Source organism: Zonotrichia albicollis, chromosome 3 (assembly GCF_047830755.1).
Source record: "Zonotrichia albicollis isolate bZonAlb1 chromosome 3, bZonAlb1.hap1, whole genome shotgun sequence".
Taxonomy (NCBI): domain Eukaryota; kingdom Metazoa; phylum Chordata; class Aves; order Passeriformes; family Passerellidae; genus Zonotrichia; species Zonotrichia albicollis.
This window is the reverse complement of record NC_133821.1, coordinates 14,414,724-14,434,299: the sequence shown is the minus strand read 5'-3', so window position 1 is coordinate 14,434,299 and position 19,576 is coordinate 14,414,724. Positions and strand designations below refer to the sequence as shown.

The following is a 19,576-nucleotide window of genomic DNA, read 5'->3' as shown; positions in this document are numbered from 1 at the left end:
ACACAGCACATGGTAGGTGTGGAGGTGCTGGGTGCAGATATTTGGGTGTCTTCTGTGCAGGTGCCGTGAAGAGATTGTCTTCTGCAGAAGCTGCTCCCACCACAGGCTGAATTTCTGGGCTTCTCCTTAGGCAGTTTTCCTTCAAAGTCTGTGTCTGATGAGAGTGCAGCTGGTGCTGTGTTTTTTACACCAGCACTCTGCCCATGGGTTCACAGCAGGTGGGAAAGTTGGTTGTATTAGGAAAGTAACTAAAAATGCAGAGGAGAAGAGTTAGTTGCCTCTATTTCCAGTCTGAGAGAGAAAAAATAAGATAACTGAGCATTAGACTCAGAAAAGACAAACACAGATATTAGAAAGCACTCTCCAGGGACATTTTAAAGATGAATAAACTGGAATAAAATGTTATGATACAGTTCTCTTAAGTCTAACACCCCGGTTTTGCAGCAGAGAAGTGTAGGACTACAAAAGCATACAAAGTGACTTAGAAACCCAAATACTACTGATTTTGAGGCACTGTGCTGTGGGATGAACATCTATCCCACTCTAATATCCTGAGAGTTATTTCATGTGCAAAGGGACTGACGTTCCTTGCCAAAAGCAGAATCTGTTGCTGCTGGTGCTTGAAGTTTGTCAGGTGAGGCAGGTATTGGAGAATTCCCTTCTATTTTGCTGAATCCATGAATACTAAGGTTGTGGATAAAAGCTTTTGTGCAACTGGTTTCAAAAATTTACATATGTCCTCTCCATCCCAGCACTTCCCTTCTGAAGAATTTTTTTACAGCAGCCAACAATTTTCAAGAGTGTTTTTGGCTTTTTTCAGGAAGGAGCAGGATCAAAATCCTTGGCTTTGCCAGAGCTCTCCTTCAAAAAATTCAACCATATGCTCATGGTCCAGGGTTCATGATGTGAACATTGAAAAAAGGGACACAAAAACATTGTGTCCCTTTTGTTCTTTTATAGAGGCTAAAGCAGCATCACTAGCTGCCCTTCTATAGCAAGGGACAGAAGTTGAGACTGCTGGCTCAACTGGGTCATCTGGAACAGAAACTCAGGGTTCCAGTGCTGAGGAAGACCCCATTTTTTTTCCCCTCAAAATTTTTGGCCAAAATTTTCACCTGCAGATGTCTCCCAACCATGCAGGCTTCACCTTGCCAGACAAGATGCGAGATAAAGGGGCTGAGGAGAGCAACCAGAAATTCTCAAATGTCACCACAACAGCCATGCTGTGTCATAGTGACATCAGAGTGTGGCCTCCCTTTCCTGACAGAATGAAGCACGGGTAGAAGGTGTTTCTGAATTGCAGTGTTTCCTTTTCATTTTTAGAGCTGCAGATGTGTGGAGTGAGGGGGTCAGGAGGCAAATAAAGTTGTGTTTGCATTTCATAAGTCCTGAAAGGCCAATGCTGGGTCCAGCTGGCTCTGGGAGTTGTTCCCCCAGGAGGAAGAGGGAGGTACCAGGAGATACCAGGTTGGGCAACTTTCACCCATGCAGAAATGTTTGTACATTCTTTGTTCCTGGGCCATTGCAATGCTAACTCTAAGGATATGTGATCCCAGGTGTTTAAGCTACCTAAACAACTCAGCCCAGAGATACCTGTAATTTCCCCAGGAGAGACTGTTTCCAACCTGAATGCATCTCCCAGAGACTCAGTGCAGTTGTATCCTGCTGACAAATCATGGCCAATTTAACCTATGTCTGTGTTTTTCTCAGCCTCCACCATTAGCTCCCCCTGACATTAAAACAAATTTGTCTGGAATTGTACCTGTGACTGGCATCTCAGTCCTAATAATCTCTTAGCCTCCATTTACTGTCATGCAGTATCTGGTTATTTAAGTGGTAGATAGCAATTATAACTACTGTCTTTGTTCCAGATCCAACTGAGCAGCTGAGCAACATGCTGCTTCTATTTTACCTTGTACATTGTCAAGAGAATTGCCAATTATGCTCAGAGTTTGGAGTCTTCATATCTGAGGGTAATGTATAAAGTGGAGAGAAAACAGCTTGGTTTCAGACAGTGACAGTCAGCAGTGACTGTCAGAAACAACTTTTTGACTTGTAAACTCATCTTGTTTAATAGGCATGTGCCTGAAAAGGGAGGGAAGGTGGATCAGGAGCACCAAGATGACATTTGAAATGTCACTTTTCCCAGCTCTGCAATAGTTACAGTTTCCCATCAGATGGAGACTGCTTCAGGCTGTGTTTGCATCCCCAGGCCCACAATCTATGCCCATTGAAATGTGAAATCTGGAGCAGAGGTTTTGCATGTGGTATTTCAAGCATTACTAGAGGTCAGGCTGAAGGGAGCAAATACAGCAGGACCTCACAATTAACTATTCCTTTGGCTCACCAACAGTTTTGAGAAATTGAAAGAAGCTCTATTTTAGACTGAATATAGAATTTTCTATAGCTAGGCTTTTCTAAAGATCAATCAAAGGGAAATTCTCCATGAAGAATTATGTCAGATTTTGAAAACTGAGATGCTCCTTTTAAAATGTTCAGAACAATTCTTTTTCATTGTTCGCTGCTTTTCCTTCACACAAGCTATTGATTGGAACCAAGGAAGCCATGGAATGATTAACTGTTGCAGAATATGCATTTTTATTCAATTTATGTTCAGACTAAAGATTTCTCTCTGTCCTGATCATAGCGCATCGTACTGTGCAGATGCAAAAAGAAATTGAAGGAGGATGGTCCAGATGACGTGAATTGTGGTGATGCTAAATGTGGAATGCTTTACTTCTGCTAACATTGGTTATATTTTCAGATATGATATGTGTGAGGGGAGAGAGATTACCACCTGTACACCAGGGCTCAGTATGGTGCCCATTATAAATGTGAAGGATAGTCCATGATCTCAGTGTTTATGCTTTAAAAGAAGGCCAAAATGGGCACAGGGTGAAGTTGCTGAAGGCTTTTCTGAAGGGTCTTCAAGGTTGCAGACTGCTCCTCCTGCTCTGCTCACCCTTGGTCTCCTGGGGACCCTGTAGCTCCCGTATGGAATGAGGGGATGCTGGGCAGGAGCTGGCATAAGAGGATCTGTCCTCTGATTAGCACAGAGAGTTGTGTGTGGGAGCAGCTGGAAGAAAAGCTGCAGGGTGGCCAGTGGGAGTTTGAGGATCAGCATGGGAGTGCCCTGAGTGCCTCTGATGTGACTTGTGGGGATGTGCCTGGTGAAAGGACTGCCTGAAACAGCTGACAGGGGCTTTGTCTGCATCATCAGCCTGCTCAGAGCATCAGGGCAGGACTCCTTGGGTGCTTGTCTCAGGTGTCTGGGGTCAGGTTGATGCCTCGGGTTTTAGCTTTTATATTTTTCAGAGTCTTTACCCCTTCAGTGTGTAGTTCTGAACTCCATATTAGGGGATGGTGAACTCTCTTCATAGAGCAGGTAGATAAAACAATTCCTTCTCTAGCTGAGGGACAAAATATCCAGATCTCAGGCCCAAGAGCAGAAACAATGGCAGGATGAAGAGAGAAAAACAAGAAGGATGGGATTTCATAAGCTAAAGCTATAACTAGGCAATTAACTCCAATATGCAAATGGACCAGAACTTATAAAAGTGTGAGACCTCGTGACCATCATCCATTTTGTGCCATTTTGGGTTCATCTTGGCTGGGCTCTTGTGCTGCCCAAGGTGGATCCATTGAGGCCTTTTAATAAATCCCTGCTTTATTCTTTAACTCTGTCTAGCCTTTGTTCTAGATCAGCCTTCACAAGGCATCAAGGGGATGAGGAAAGTAGTGTCCAAAAGATTCCTTGGATGGAAGGTGCAGAAAGAGGCAGTGTGAACTCAGGCAAGGGATTCACCTTGTTCTCATAGCAGAGCCCTGTGCTACTGCACTCAGCACCTAAAAAACATTGGAGAAAATTATACTCATGGAGCAAATGCTTGTTAGCTGGGAAAATCATCCATTATTTGAATCAATCACTTTGTAAAAGGATTTGCTCATGTTTTTAATTCCCTTCTGCTGTCCCTCCCCAAAGAAAACATAACCACCTTTCAGGAGCAGAGTATCTATTGTTATCCTGCATAGCTTTTGGTGATTATTTGTTCCTTGGCCTGTTATTTATTTCCCAGAAATTTCCAAGAATTAGCATCAGCATTAAGGAATTTTGAATCCAGCAACTGACTTTTAAAAATGGACCTTTTAAAAACTTTTTTGAAGTTAGCATCTTTCTGGATGGATAAACTGAGCTGGATTTCCTACTTTATCAGCCTTGGCCCGTCTGTAGCTGGAGGGGACTAAAAAACAGATTTCATTCAGGCAGGAATTTAGACAACAATTTGAAGTAAAACCAAAAACTTGTCTCTAATAGAAGAGAGGGAAAATAAAGAAAAACCTGGCAAAAACAAAAAGAAGAGGAAAAAGAAATGAAAGTTGTTACACGAGAGGTTTTAATGAGGAAAGTCAGGAATGTGTGGCAGCGAGGGACAGTGGTGTCCTGCAGATCTGTCCCTTTGGGGCCAGCAGTCCCTGGCAGGAGCCAAAGCTGCTCGCCAGCTGCTTGTGCTGGAGCTCACAGCTCCAGCCCTTCCCAGGGGCCTGGAGGCTCTTGGATCCTGTTCAGTGTTTCTCCGTGATGAAAATCAAAATCAATCCACCCTGTTCCTCTGAGTGTGCGTGTGCAATCAGGGTGATTGAACAGGAGCAGCATCCCCAGGCTGCCACTGCCTCAGCCCTGCCTACTCAGCTGATTGCACCTGACCTCCACTTGGAGTTCACCCCTGAGGGCTGGGGAAGCTGCAGGGCATCACCAGCCATGACATCTGTCTTTCTGCAAGCTGGGAAATGTTTGTTTGCATAGTATATCCCAACTCCGTTGGTCTTTGGGGAGAGCTGGTGGTGATGAGGAGTTTGTGCATCCTGGGTGGGTTGGAAAGCAGCGCTGCTGTGATGGTTGCTCACTGCCCTGCTTCCCTTCCCAGGCTGGGGAGTCTCAGGCAGAACCACGTGGCTGTGTTGGCTGGAGGGTAGTTGGTAACACCATGGTACTTCCAGCTTTTACTGTATGATCCCAGGGGGGGTTCCAAGACCTCCAAGGAAACTCAAAGGCTCCAGGTACCCAGGACTGCTTCCCTTGTTTGCCTCCTTTGTCTTTGCCTCCTTTATATTAGCAATGAACCACACAAAGCAAACAGGTTTCAGGTAAAACCTGAGCTGGTTTCTGTTTTTGTCTGGTTGTTGACACCAGTCCATCCTCCAGCAGGACTTGGCTGTGACGTCTGTGGGCTCCACGCCTGTGTGGAGTCTGGTGAGCTCATTCTTCCAATGCAAAAGAGAGCTGGAGCAGAGCATGGCTGCTTTTATAAGCAACAAATGCATTTGTATTGAAATCAGGCAATTAAGAATTGAGATATTCTGCTGTAAAGCAGGGAACTGAGTTCTGTTAGTGCAAGCAGACCCCTTGAGAGTAGTCTGATTTTTCCTATTAATTTTGGCTTGCTCAGTTATCCTCTCCCTCTCCAATCTGTTGGAGACAAGTCGTTGCATGTCAGATCTCTGGTGCGGCCCAGCACAGCTTCTATTGTGTGGGTTGGAAAAGACCTTTAAATCAGAGAGTTCAACCATTATCCAGCACTGCCAAGCCATCTACATGTCTTTTAAATACCTCCAGGGGAGGTGACTGTGAGCAGCCTACTCCAATGCCTGGCCACCCTTTGGGTAAATGAATTTTTCTTAATAACCAACATAAACCTGCCCTGGCACAATCTGGGCCATCTCCTCTTGTTCTGTCACTTTTTACCTGGGAGAAGAGACTCTGTAGCCTGGCTACCACCTCCTTTCAGGCAGATGTGGAACCTCCTTTTCTTCAGGCTAAAAGATCCCTGCTCCCTCATCTGCTTCTCATAAGCCTTGTGCTCCAGACCCTCCACTAACTTTGTCCTTTTTTCTGCCTCCCCTCCTTATCCAAAGTGCCTTATTTCTGTGGAGGTTTCCTGTGGTTATGGGATGTATGGCACTGCTGTGACTGACCCCTCCTCAGCCCAGGGAACTGTGGTACAGTGTTTATTTCTTAATCCACAGCAACACTATTACAGGCACAGCAGTGCTGCTGAATTAACATTTGTCCAGCTGAGAACAGTTTGGCTTTCAATAAATAGCAGCCTTTTTATTTGTCATAATTTGTGTGTGTTGAACAGGGAGCACCATTACTCACAATGGCAGGGATGTGTAAGGATGGTGGAGCTGCAGCAGGGGGGAGCAACAAAAGTGTGGCTGAAGGGAAAGATCTGTGGCAGGAACAGAAACAGGGCTGGGATGTTATTTTAGGGCTCAGGTGAGCTGACCAGGAGGTGCCTCTGCAAACAGCTCCAGCCTCTTAACCTTCAGTGGCCTTGTGCCTGCACTCAGGATCATGCTGGGCTAGAAGAGAAATGTGGGGGAAAGTGGCCAGCACCCAGCCAGAGCAGCCTGCAGCCAGACTGCCCAGGAAATCCCACCTCAGGCTTCCAATTTTTCACAGAACTGTTTGACTGTGTCCTTTGCATGTCTGCCTGTGGTCTACATCTACACTACTCACCTCCAGCTCCTTCTGGGGACTTGTTCTTCCCTAAAAAATTCAAGCAATTATGAAAAGAACTTTAGAGCTAAATGCATGTACAAGACACTTTCATTCCACCTCTCAGATTAATTCTCTATCTTGCCCTTTAGATGAACAGTACTTCTGTGGTAAGACCATGCTCTAGAGGATGAACTGGCTTGAACTTGAACTTCTCTTTCTTTTTGAATACATAATGAAGCCTTCAGTGGTCCGGGGAAAGCCAGTGATGAGAGCTTTGTCCTGGGGGGATGAGTTCAGGCAGAGTGCTTGCCTTGCAGCCCATATGGTTGCCTTCACTGCTGGGCTCATGGATACTCTGAGAAGAGACCACGTGCCTCCCTGAGCTCCCTCTTCTTCCCCCTTCCAGCCAAAACTGAAAAGTCTTGGTGAAAATGCCACAAAGCCTCATCATTTCTCAATGAAACAGGGCACTGCTTCTGGACAGACATGTTGTTAAAGCTGTGATTCCTCTCTTTGTCATGCAATTTGAGCCGTGGGAAATAGTGAGGCTTGCACATTTGGTCTAGTGGTAACTGTGTGTTTAGCTGTGTTTTGCAATAATGGACAATATGGTGTTTTATGACTGCTGTATTCTTGCATTTGAAGGAAGAGGAGCTAATTGGAGACTCCCTTTCCTCCCAGTTGAAAAGGTGCAGATTTCCAGAGCACTTCCATCACCATTATGGCCTCTCTGTGCTCTGTCAAAGCCCTCTGTGGGTCCAGACAGCTGCTGAGCAGCCCCTTCCCCTGGCTGGTGGAAACAGCACATTCTGTTGTGTCTCAGTGATTGCCCTGGAGCCTGTGGGGAGTGCAGACTCCTGGAGCAGAACTCCATGAGCTGTGGGGAAAGCAGCACTGGAGAGTTCCCTCTGCCAGCCACAGAGATGTCTGTGTGCACAGTCTGACTCCAGATCATGTCTTTTCTGGTTTTAGACTAAATTGCTAGTTTCTCTCAGCAAGGAAGCTGCTTAATGACTCAGCTCATCCCCGTTTGCTCACAGGGGAGTCCAACACCTTGGTGGGCAATAGAATATTTGGTGAGGCATCTAATGGGCTGCCTTTTGAGCCAGTCCCCACAAGAGGCCAGCAGGATCCACAAAACACTTCTGAGCTTTAGCATCTTGGCACAGAGCACAGCATCAGCCCTTTCCTTGGGGGTCCCATAAATACACAGCTGTCTTCCCATCAGTTTCAGGCTCATGCTCCTGGATGGTGCTTACCCCTGTGGCAGCTTTAGCCCAACCACCCTGCTTCTGGCAAGTCAGACTTCAAAGCCCTCAGAAATTATGGGGAAACAAAACCAGCCATTCTTTTATGCTGTTGTTTTTCTGGGATGACTACTAGCAAGTCAGACTCACACACAAAAGCATGGGCAAGTTCAAAGCCTTGACATGCAGTTTAAATTTTCCTGCTTTAGGAAAGTTTTGAGTTCACCCAGATGGGAAATGGAGGTAGGGAGAAGATTAGGCTGGGATGGATGTAGAGCAGAAGGGAGAAGGGCTCAATGCTGCTTCTTCCTTATACAATGAGCAACCACTGCTGCTGGTGGCCACATGTCTTAGGCCTGCTTCCATGCCATGGGCAAATCTCTTGCTGCAAATCCCCAAAGTCCTGGGACAGAGCTGGGGATGGCTGTAGAAGAGCATCTCTCCAGGAATTTGCCTGTTGAGGCTGCTTTCCCCCACGTCAGCAGTGCTCTGGGAGCATGATGTGCCCACCAGCCTGGAGCAGTGACATTGCATTGCATCTTTTCCTGACAGGGAAATGCTTTAGAGGGGTTTGATCACTGTGGAGCCATTTCAGAAAGCTGACAGCATTTGCTAATGCTGGGCTCACACAACTGTGTAAGTCATGAGTCACATTGTGAGCTGGTCTTATTTTTGTGCAGCATGTCAGACCAGCTGGGAGGAAGGAATGCCAGGGCCTGTTCAGGGAAGGATTGCTGTATTTTTATATTTATTTTTTTTCACCAGGACTTTTTTTCCTTCCTTTTATCTCTTTGTTTTCTTACATGTGTGATGACTTGCCTATTTCAGGCTGATTGCTCTTTCAAAACAGAGCCTTACCACGGTGGAGAGTGCCAAGGGTTCTTCATGGGGGATGGTGAGGCTGCTCCTTCCTGAGCACTCAGATATCCCAGGCCAACAGCAGGCACAGCTGGGAGAATGGTTCACATTTCTGTGTGCAAAGCCAAGCTCTGAAGTGCTTCCCCCTTCACTGCCCAAGCAAGACTCTCAAGGAAAATTCTCCCTGAATCAAAAATGTCAGCCAGGCCTGTGGGATTTTGCAGACAGAGATTAAGCTCTCTTTCTATATCTCCCTCACCAGAGTGAAGAAAAGCAGCCCAGGCTGACCTGTATTAGACCTGAATGGAAACACAAAAGGCTTAGAGTGTAAAATGCTCCCAGACCCACTGCTGAGCTGAAGTATAGACCCTGTTCCTCTTTGCTTGGAGACCTGTGTGTCTGTGCCCTGCTGTGCCCCAGGAAGCTGCATGATTTCACTGCCAAGCTCAGAGCTCTCTCTGAAAGGTGTCAGCAGCATTAGAGAAACCCAAACGAAAACTCAGGGAGCACCCACCCCCAAGTCTCCATCCCTAGGAATATCTGAGCAGGTTAAAAAAGAGATGGCTGAGTATCTCCTCTGGTTTTGTTGGTGGCAGGCAGCAAAACATCAGGGCTCAAGAAAAGCAGTTTTCAGACCTGGAAAAGGTAGGCAAGGGCAGGAACACACTGCTGGCAAAGGCTGGGTATTCACACTGCTCTTTGCATTTTCTTTCCTCCAGGAATTTCAGAGAAATCCTCATTTGATCACGGATGGAGTTAGCAGATTTGACATCATGCAAGGAGAAATAGGTAAGGTGATATTCTTGATTTGGAGGAGATCTGCACAAAGCAATAACTGTGACTGCTTTGCCATGTTCCAAGTGCTCAGTGGGAAGATGTGGACCATGGCAGCTGCAGTTAACAATCAGGGCAGGTCAATCTAGACTGGCACAAGTCCACAGACAACTGATTGCAGATATTTAACAGTATTCCCAAATGCAGCAGCTCAAATCTTTGTCACTTTTGTCTGGCATCTGCTTTCTGTCTGTGTAAGGCCAAGCTTAGAAATGGAGATCCAACTGAGATCAGGCAGATGCTTCAGGAAGAAGGGTCAAACACAGTTGAGTGTGAGTAGATAAACAGGCACAGGTCTGACTTCTGTAGTGCTGAATTTTCTTTCCTTCCTAATATCTTCATTTGTCTGCCAGTGTTTTCTTCCTGTGGATATTTCTGTTCAACTCCTGCAATACTTACCCAATATCAGAGTAGGTATCTGCACCCTGTGTCAGTTCCATCTTGTGCTCCTTGACCATGTTTGTCTTTTGGAGCAGCTCTGCTCCCATGTAGTAAGAAGTGCCTTCCTATTCTCACTCCACTGAGAAGTTGGAAGGTTTCCTACAGAGTGTTCTGTGTGGCGTTCACAGTCTCTGAAAAAATTCCTGCTCCCAGGATTTTTCTCCTGGGAAGCTGAGAAGCTTCAGAGAAAAGGAAAACAATTCTTATCTCATTTGCTTCTCCTCTGTTTTGTTCCTTTGGAATGTGCTTGGAGATTGTTTACCCACAGGTGATTGTTTCATTGGACTCCTGTGTGAGTTGTTTTCACTCATTGACCAATTGGGGCCAAGCTGTGTTGGAACTCTGGAAAGAGTCACAAGTTTTCATTATTATCTTTTTAGCCTTCTATAAGTATCCTTTCCGTATTCTTTAGTATAGTATAGTACTCTTTAATATAATATAGTATCATAAAATAATAAATTAGCCTTCTGAGAACATGGAGTCAGATGCATCATTCCTGCCTTTGTTGGGGCATTTCCCAACAAATACAATAGTTCTGGGCTGCAAGTCTCAACATGACTGGAAAAGACAGGAGCAGCCTGAAAGTAGAAAAGGGTGGCTGGTGACAGCAGGGCTCCCAATGGACATTGCTGGTGAATTCTGGACTGTGCTTCAGCATTTTGGAGGGGGGAAAGGAGACAGAAGAATGTTGGTTGCTTTTAACAAAGTGGTTCTTAGATGTTGCAGCCCATTCCCTTTCTAAAGAGCCAGCTGTGATCCAGAACAGCAAGTGACTGACTGGATGCACTGGATTCTTCCCTCCCCTGAGGTGACTGCTGGATGCTGGCTGCCCTGGGCTCCCTGACGCTGCGAAAACAATTTTTGGAAAATGTTTTGCCCAAGGACCAAGGATTCCAGGAGGATTATGCTGGCATTTTCCATTTCCGGGTATGTATTCCCTGTGCTATTGGTACCATTTGAGCTTGGCTGGGTTGGATTGCAAAGGGCTCCAAGCTGCAGCCCCACATCCCAACACCCTTGAATGCTTTGGTTCTTCAATGCTGACTCCCAATTCAGAACTTTGAAGAAAATCCTGAATTTTTTAATGATTCCTCATGCTCCAGGTGGTGCAATTGCACTTCAGGGAATTTGATGCCCTTTTCTGAAAGTTATGACTGCAAAGGCAGCGGTACCAGCTGTTCAGATAGTTTTGTGTATATATATGTTTTAGGTGGCATTCTGGTGGCTGCTTTGATTTGGGCAGTGTGTTATGGCTGTCATCTCACCTGCACTGTCTATTTGGGCTCATTTTCTGTTTCCCCACTTCACCTTGCCCTTTTAGCTCGTTGAAATGGCTGGAAATTACAAATCCTTGGAGACAGATCAGAGGAACAGGCTTTTGATATTTTGAAAAGAGATTTGTTTCAGAGAGAGGAACAAGGCTTTTTAGTAAATCCCGCTTTCTACCAACTCCTGAAATTGTGTGAATCTCCCAGGAGGGTGACTCGGGTAGCAACTGGCAGGCTCTGCTTGCTTGTGTCTGAGTCAAACAAATATCTGCTGGGATTAGAAGAGCTTGCAGCACCATTAAACTCCAGAAGCTAAACTGGATGTGGAGAAAATCTGGATAAACTCAGCCATCCCTCATCCCCGATACTTCACAAATATCTCTTGTTTTATGCAGTTCAGCACCAAACAGAGAGCTCTGGCAGTGGGGCTTGTTTGACCTCCTAGGCTCTTGTGGAGCAGCACCAGGAGGATTATCTTGTGGACAGTCTAAATTTTGCTCTGTTCCTTGCTCCTTAGAATACCAGATGTTTCTATCTTGGCCCATTTCCAGCACACATACTGCCACACCGTGTGAGATAAACCAGCTGAAGGGACACCAGTCTGCTTAAAACACATTAAAAGGATGCAAGCTAGATTGTCTTTCATGGGAGCTTTGAAAAGATTAGTTAGGCGCAATCCTTAAATCTTAAGCAGTATAAATACCTTACAGTATTTGAAAATGTTTTCCCTGTCATCTCATCTGCAAATCAATGCAACTGTTTCTGGCTTTCCTTGAGCAATAAACCCCTGAGAAAGCTCCTCTGAATGGAAATGCTTCTCTGCAATGCCTTTCAATTATTCCATCAAAGATATTTTACTGCCATCCACAGGCTAAGCAACCAGTCCTCAGTTCAGTGAGGAATCACAAACAAGGCATATCATATGCTAATAGAATAATTTTAGCTTATAACTTTTTTCCTCACCATTTTGAAGTGGAGCATCTTGCCTCTCAGGAGTACAAGGGGCTGCTCCAGTGTTCCTGTACAGCAGGAGCTATTCAGCTGCAAGAGTCAAGGGTGTTCAGCACTTCATCAGCTGTAGTTAAGATGGGCAGTGTCTTTATCTAAGGAATAATTACAGTGATGTTATTTCCCCAAAGATTAAGTTAGTCCCATGTTTGCATAGGAATCCCTTTCTCACAACTGGAGGGATCTACCCTGGGTGTTAATGTCCCTGCTCTCAGGAAGAAACTGATGAAATATTTAAAGACCATAAAGATTTCAGTTTCAGGAAACATCCAAAAAGTGCTTTTTAGCACCATACAAAAGGTTGGTTGATAGCTGACAGACATGTAATTTTCTCCTTACTCAATTTCAGAACTGGATTTTTCTAAGATCCCTGTCCAGGAAGGAAAAAAGGAGGCAAAATAACCACACAGCATTCCCCCTTTGACCATCACGACCCTAGATGTGTTGTCATCTTGTGACTGTCCATTTCTTTTTCCTTCTCTTAAGGAAAATAAAGTCCTGATTTAAAAGGCTTATTCTAAATGTGGTGGCAAAGAACTTCCCTCTTTGCATCCTGCCTAAATAGCAATTCTTGGTTTTATTTACTACCACATTCACAGCTGCAGTACTTAAATCCCATAAAGGGATATAAAGAAATTTCATTAAGCCAGACTCAAGCCACATTCTCTTGCTTCAGGCTTCTCCTGCACCACTCTTGTACTTCCACAGCACTCTAGGATTTCCCATGAGGTTTCTTCTTCCCTCTGTGGCTTTTCCTGTCCTTGTGAGCTCAGATGAGACCACCACCTGAAGGTCTGTGACAGGACAAAGGAGCTGAAGAAAAACACTGTGCTGCATTCAGACTCCAAGCTTAACCACCATGGCCAAAGAACTTGACTTTTGGAAAAACGTCCCTCAGTGGGTTTAGACTGCATTAATTCCCACAGCAAGTCCTGCATGTTCTCCTTGTTTACCTGTTGGGATTGTACATGGGGAGGCCTGGCTGGGTGTCACACCTCTTCTTCATACAGACCTGCTCCTAGGTGTTGGCAGAAGGGCTCCTTAGGTGATTGAAAGGACATTTCCTTTTGGACATTCCTTTTGCTTGTCACTCCTCCAGGCAGAGGACAGCCAGTGGAAGGCTTTTCCTCGAGTCAAAATCAAGCAGAAACCCCAAATCTCTCCTGGAGCTCAAGTTAGGGGTTCCAACCCAAGTTAGGAGTTCCGACCCTCCTGCCACCACTAGTGCAGGAAGGGAGAGGCCTGGGTGAGGCAGAAATGTGAGCAGGATCAGACCTGCTTTCAGCTGAGCAGTCTGTAAGCTGCTTTGCTGCTGGGCAGATCTAGTCTGGTGTTTTTCTAGCAGAACAGCTCATTCTGGGGTTTTTCATTGACCGGAGCTGTTGAAATAAAATCATGCTAGGCTAAATCTATTGCTGGCATACTTCCACTAGAGTCCTTAGCATTACTGCAAATAAGAGCTTGGCCTCTTATGATTTCGAATCATGCTAAGCTACATTAATCTGCTAATGACTCTGGAAATGGCTCCTTTAGTTCATCCCCGCAGATCTTTATTCCTGTCTTTTCCCTTGAAAAGTTTCATCAGCTGGAGAAACACCTGCTCTGTCCACATGCTGGAGAGACTGCCTGTGTCCTTCTCATCCATCAAGGAGATGGATAACACCTCAAAACAGTCTTTAGTCACTACACTGTCTCCATCCATGACAGCGTATCAGAGTCTTAATTGAAACACAGAGGAAAGGAAATTTAGAGGCTGGATCTTGACAAAGCCTCTCTGGCCAAGAGCTGCACTGTGGGGAAATATCCAAGTGTGGCTGAGGAGTGAGGCTCGTGGAATCCACCTGCTGATCATTCTTTATCTCCTTGAGCTATTGCCCAAGAATATTTGCATACTCCCCTGTTGAATCTCTCCTCCCACTGATTGCAGGACCAGCTACACTCCCCAAGGACTTTCCCTGCCCCTGGGAAATCCAGCCAGCAGCTGGTGGCTTGTTTAACAATGGGGACCATTAGCCTGAGGAGTTCAGGAGAGAACTTGTACATATCCATGTTGCTTTAGATTGATTCCTGTGCTAGTTCAGGAGGATTTTTCTTTCCATGGGCATTAGTGCTTAAAAGAGGCTCGTTATTTTATTTTCTCCCTCTCTTTTTAAAATATATTTTTTATTTTATTTATTTCCAGTTCTGGCAGTATGGAGAATGGGTGGATGTAGTGATAGATGACCGGCTGCCATTCCTAAATGGAAGATACCTGTCTGTCCACCCCCGAACTTCAAATGAATTCTGGCCATCCTTGCTGGAAAAAGCATATGCCAAGTAAATACACCTGGTCTGTTCTTCCACCCAGTGCTGAATGCTTTCTGGGGGTGGTTTCACCCTCTGCCTTGTGCAAAGCACACAGGAAGGAGTTCAGGCTGACAGATGCCTCTGTGGTGCTGTGCTTGTGTTGGCTGCAGCAAACATGGGGCCAACACAAACTGGAGATGTTGGCCTTGGGTTAGACCTAACTCTACCCAGCCCTAAAGGCAGCCAGCCCTGAATCTACCCCTAAATCTGGGATGTTAATGCCTGAGAAACAAAATTAGCAGGGCAATGGTGACACAAAAGGGCCTGGAGTGTCCTCCTGCTTTCAGGGAGACTCCTTTTTCTCTGTTTTCCTTTCTGTGCTGTCCTCTGTTTGGGTCTGCAGAGTCCAAGCACGGATTACCTGTGTTTACAGACACCAGTCAGAGATCATGTGGGTATTTGGAGCAGGCAATGAGAGGAAGCAGGACTGAAGAATAGGCCCAGGCACAACACACACACTCCTGGGACTCCTGATCAGCTCTCACTGCTCAGAGAGCTCTGACTCTAAGCTGAGCTCCCCAGAGTATGCAGGGTAAATAATGCCTAATAAAGAGATAACAATTTTTTTAAAATCCTCTGGAGAGAGAAGGGAATCGGATTGTGGTCCCTTAGTATTTGCCCATTTCTCATTATTAAAAATGCTGAAGAAAAAGTCCTGTGTTAAGGGTGGTATGAAGGGCTGGAACTTGGTACCTGAGGCTGGTGTGGCATTTGCACTGCAGTGAAGAGAAGATGAGGAAAAGAGATAATAATTTTGGCAGATTTGGTCAGGAATAAGCAAATGTTAAAGCAGTATGAGAGCAACTCAGGAAGGGGATGCATTTTGCCCTGAGATATCTCAGAAAAGTTGACTCAGGATTCAGTATCAATTTGCTGCATAAGATTTTAATTACAATGCATACCAAACCACTATTAAATTAAAGTTGCAAGCAATGCTGTTTATGAGATTCCCATTGGAGAAGTTATTCCCCAACGCCCAAGACAAATTCTTTTCATCAGTGTAGGACAAGGACAACTCTTCAAAATACAATTAGCTGCAGACTTCATTTGATTACATTCATTAAATACAGTGTGTATGGAGGGGTTTAACAGCATGCTCTACCTGCTCTAAGTACAGCATGTTCCAGCTTATTTGCTGTCTCAATAAAAACCACACGATAAAAACAACAAGGACTGTGCTGGCAATATTAAATTATTATCCTATTATTGTGCTCTAGCAGAGTGAACTGGGAACAGTCCTGAGATCTCATTTCTGCCTTGCCCAGGAAGCATGGGTAAATACCTTCACCTCTCTTTTCCTTTTTCTCATTTGCAAAAGGAATACTGGCCATTTTTGTGGAGAGCCCTGTATAAGTAGGATGTAGAAAGTAACAGTTCAGCTCCATTTGACCTGAAACATCCATTTGAACTAGTCAGCCTTGGCTCCCTTCCTGTTCAGAGAAAAGAAACTGCATGCTTCAAGATGAGATGCAACTCATCTCCCAGAAATGCCTGTGTTGGCCTGAGATGCACCTTATTATTATTTTGCACTGACTGTGAATGGCTCTGGACAGCTGCCTCAGATGAGGATGAAGGCACAGAAACAGCTTCCCCTTCGTCTCCTTCCTTCCACAGGACGTGTGTTGTGCCTTGCCAAGTATTTCAGTCACGTTGCCTTTCATTACCTGGCCACAGTGTCTGCCCAACCCAGCTCCCCTGTGCTCACCACCTCAATGCACACCTTCATTTTTAAAGCAAGCACTGTGTATTGTTTATGAAAACAATGTAAGGACTAATTAACTTCTCTCTCTTTTTTCCCCTTTCTTTTTTTTTTTAATCTATTTTAATTTTTTTCCGTAGGCTGCAGGGCTCCTACCAGAACCTGAATGGAGGCTACCTCTCAGATGCTTTAGTTGACCTCACAGGTGGAGTCCAGGTGCAGTTCTCATTGAAAGAGCCACCTCCTGATCTGGAGGAGATCCTGAGAGCAGCTGACAGGTCTCGGTGTCTCATGGGCTGCAGCACCTCGGGCCAGGTGAGTCACAGGGCAGGTCACACTCACTCTCTGGGTTCACTGGCTTTGCACAAAGGCTGCTCTTGGCAGGGGAAAAGGAAACCCATCACCACTCTGTAAAATAGTTACAGTTTATGGATGCCCCAAGGGATCCTGGCAGCAGAAAGCAGATAAGATTATTTGGTAAGGACTGTAAAGGCATTTGGGCAGAGGTGGATGGATTGCTCTGTCCCAGAGGGAGCTGCAGCTTCTCTCCTGGCTAATTCCACTGCAGTACAGTGGTGTCCTCTTCCAGCAGGACTGATTTTGGCCTCCTAACTTTGTGATCAGCTCTGGCAAGGCCAAGACACGCCTCTCTCTCTTCTATGAAAGGATGCAATGTGATGGTGTTGACAGGGGTCTTGGGATGAGGGAAGAGATGAGGATCTGACTCCATGTTTTAGAAGGCTTGATTTATTATTTTATTATATATATTATATTAAAACTATACTAAAAGAATAGAAGAAAGGATTTCATCAGAAGGCTAGCTAAGAATAGAAAAAAAAAAAAAGAATAACAAAGGCTTGTGTCTTGGACAGAGTGTCAGAGCCCACTGACTGTGATTGGTCATTAATTAGAAGCAACCACATGAGACCAATCTCAGATCCACCCGTTGCATTCTACAGCAGCAGATAATCAATGTTTACATTTTGTTCCTGAGACTTTTCAGGAGGAAAAATCCTAAGGAAAGGATTTTTCATGAAAAGATGTCTGCGACAGCAAAGGGCTTTGTGATATTCAGCAAGTACCTTTGATAAAACATCTCCAGGGCTTCCCCTCCAGCATGTGGCAGTGAATGTGTGACACTGTTCCTGTGGTGCCTGCCTCCTCAGGACAGGAGGCTTGGCTGCTGCAAGCAAGCCAAGGACTGTTCTCTCAGCTCAGGTGGAGTGGGAACAGCAACATTCCTGGAGAAGCATGACTCTGAGGAGCTGCTGTGGTCAGACCCCAGGCTTTGTTTAGTGCAAATGACACTCATGGGAGCTGGTGGCTGTGTCTGTGTGGTGTGTCAGGAGCTAAAAGCTGTGCTTTCTCCCCTCTGCAGTCAAGCAGGAACATAGAGCTGAGGAATGGGATTGTGCAGGGCCATGCCTACACCGTCACAGGAGCTGTGAAGGTAAGGTCAGGGACTTGTTCCTGCCTGCAGATCTTGTACTGATGATCCACCACAGGGCAGTGGTGCTGCTGCTCCAGTCAGAGTGAGGTGAATTAGCTCCACATTCAGGGGGGATTGCTGAAAGTTCAAATTCCAAGAGATGGAAGGACTCTGGCACAACAAAAATAGGGGGGATATCCAAATCTATGTTGTTTTCTAATGGAAAATGCAAGCGAAATTTACTTTTCTTGTGGGACACTTCAGCAGTGTGTCCCAAACACAATACAATACGAGTGTGTCAAATCCAACATTGCAGGAGATTTTTGTTACATGCTGACTCTTTAAAACTGTGCTTTTGTGTTTCAAATGCAAGCAGAAGCACTGGCTGAAATTGTGGGATTTGTCATCTGATGCAAATCTACATTTGTTCAGCTCAATCACAAGCTGCCAAAAATCACTGTGTGAGGAGTAAATCGCTGGTTCAAGAACAGCATTTCTCCATCTTTTAAAGCTGTTGTACTCATGCAGAACTGCTCCTGGCTGAATATTAATATTGATGATCTGAGAACCAATTTATCACATGGATCAAAAGAAATTAAGGATTTTTTACAGCCAGAAGTCAGAACATGGCTTAGCCCAGTAAGCTGTAGTGCACACAGGGAGAGTTAACAGTGAGGAGAGAAACCAAACAATAGCTATGCTGTCAAGCAAGATAGCTACAAAACCTTTGAGTCTTGGAACCTAAAGTAGCTTGGAAAGGGGATGTTGCTTTCCCTAAGCTGCTTTCTCCCTTATCCCCCCTCTCTCTGTTGGTTTTCTCATGCAATGGCATGCTTGGTGCTATCATCATGCTGGTTTTTGGAGGCAAGGGGCTACAAAATGGAAAGATGGGGGTTGCCAAGCTCCAGAGAAGGCCCCAGATGTCTCTTTGCAGGGCAGAAGGGTGCCCAATTCTGCTGGAAGAGAAGCAGGCTGTTCTGGTGTGTGAGAGAGGAGAAACAGTCTTTGCCTCACTTAATCAAGTGCCAAGACATCCAAGGGGCTGTCCTGAGGGGCAATAATTAGAGGCTGAGCCTTTGTCTGGGAAGAGACTGCCATGGTATTGTTTCCAACACTGCCTGTGTGCCTAAGGAGAGCCAGAAAACAAAGGTTTGCTTCTCCTTTCCACTCCCACCATTTTGGCTTCACTCACTGGCAAAAGTTAATTGCTTCTGACTGAAATCGATGGCAGCAAAAGGAGGAAAGCACCAGAACCCCCAGCTGCTGCAAACCACAGCCCCACAGATTGTGTTTGTATTCCATTCTCTGTGCTGACTGTTGGCTTTCACTCCAGGCAGTCTGGTGACCTCATTCCTCAAAGTCTCTGCCTTTGCTGACTCACAGCATCAGATGTGCAGAATTAGGCACTGGAATTTCCCAAGGCTGTTGAATTCATGCAGTGTGACAGGAATGCTGCTGCTTCTCCCTGTGTCAGCTATTCGCTGTCCTCGGGAAAGCAAAATGGTTTTCCTGAGAGGTTTTCTCTCACACATCCTTCCTTTGCAGTGCAGCAGAAGGCACTGATATTTCACTGCTGGGAAAATGAGATCAGAGGTTAAATCTGGTCTCTAAGGTATAGAGGAAGTTCCATTTTATTACCCTTCTCTTCACTGAATTGTGAAAAGCTGTGACCGAGTTTGTTTTTCTTTCCTCTTTACAGGTCCCCTACAAGAATGGCTGGAAACATATCATCAGGATCTGGAATCCATGGGGCCATGGGGAGTGGAAGGGGCCCTGGAGTGATAAGTAGGGTCTTAAAGCTTTCATGTCATAGGGAATCAATCTTTTATAAGAACCTCTGCCCTGCACCCATTTTAACAAAACAGATATTTCCAAATCAGTTAATTATGAGCATTATTTCCATCTGCATAGCAACTGCCTGCAGAAATCCAATCCAGGGAAAAC

The 19,576-nt window shown here is 45.3% G+C and overlaps 1 protein-coding gene across 1 annotated transcript in view; it reads left to right on the top strand.

Moving 5' to 3' along the window:
- The window catches only part of CAPN13 (calpain 13), a 56,116-nt gene that overhangs the window by 7,763 nt on the left and 28,777 nt on the right, over window positions 1-19,576 (top strand). The window contains exons 4-9 of the mRNA XM_026794482.2: window positions 9,327-9,396; window positions 10,691-10,809; window positions 14,341-14,474; window positions 16,344-16,518; window positions 17,582-17,653; window positions 19,332-19,417. Of these exons, the coding sequence (XP_026650283.2) occupies window positions 9,327-9,396; window positions 10,691-10,809; window positions 14,341-14,474; window positions 16,344-16,518; window positions 17,582-17,653; window positions 19,332-19,417 (656 nt within the window). The remainder of the gene's footprint in view (window positions 1-9,326; window positions 9,397-10,690; window positions 10,810-14,340; window positions 14,475-16,343; window positions 16,519-17,581; window positions 17,654-19,331; window positions 19,418-19,576) is intronic.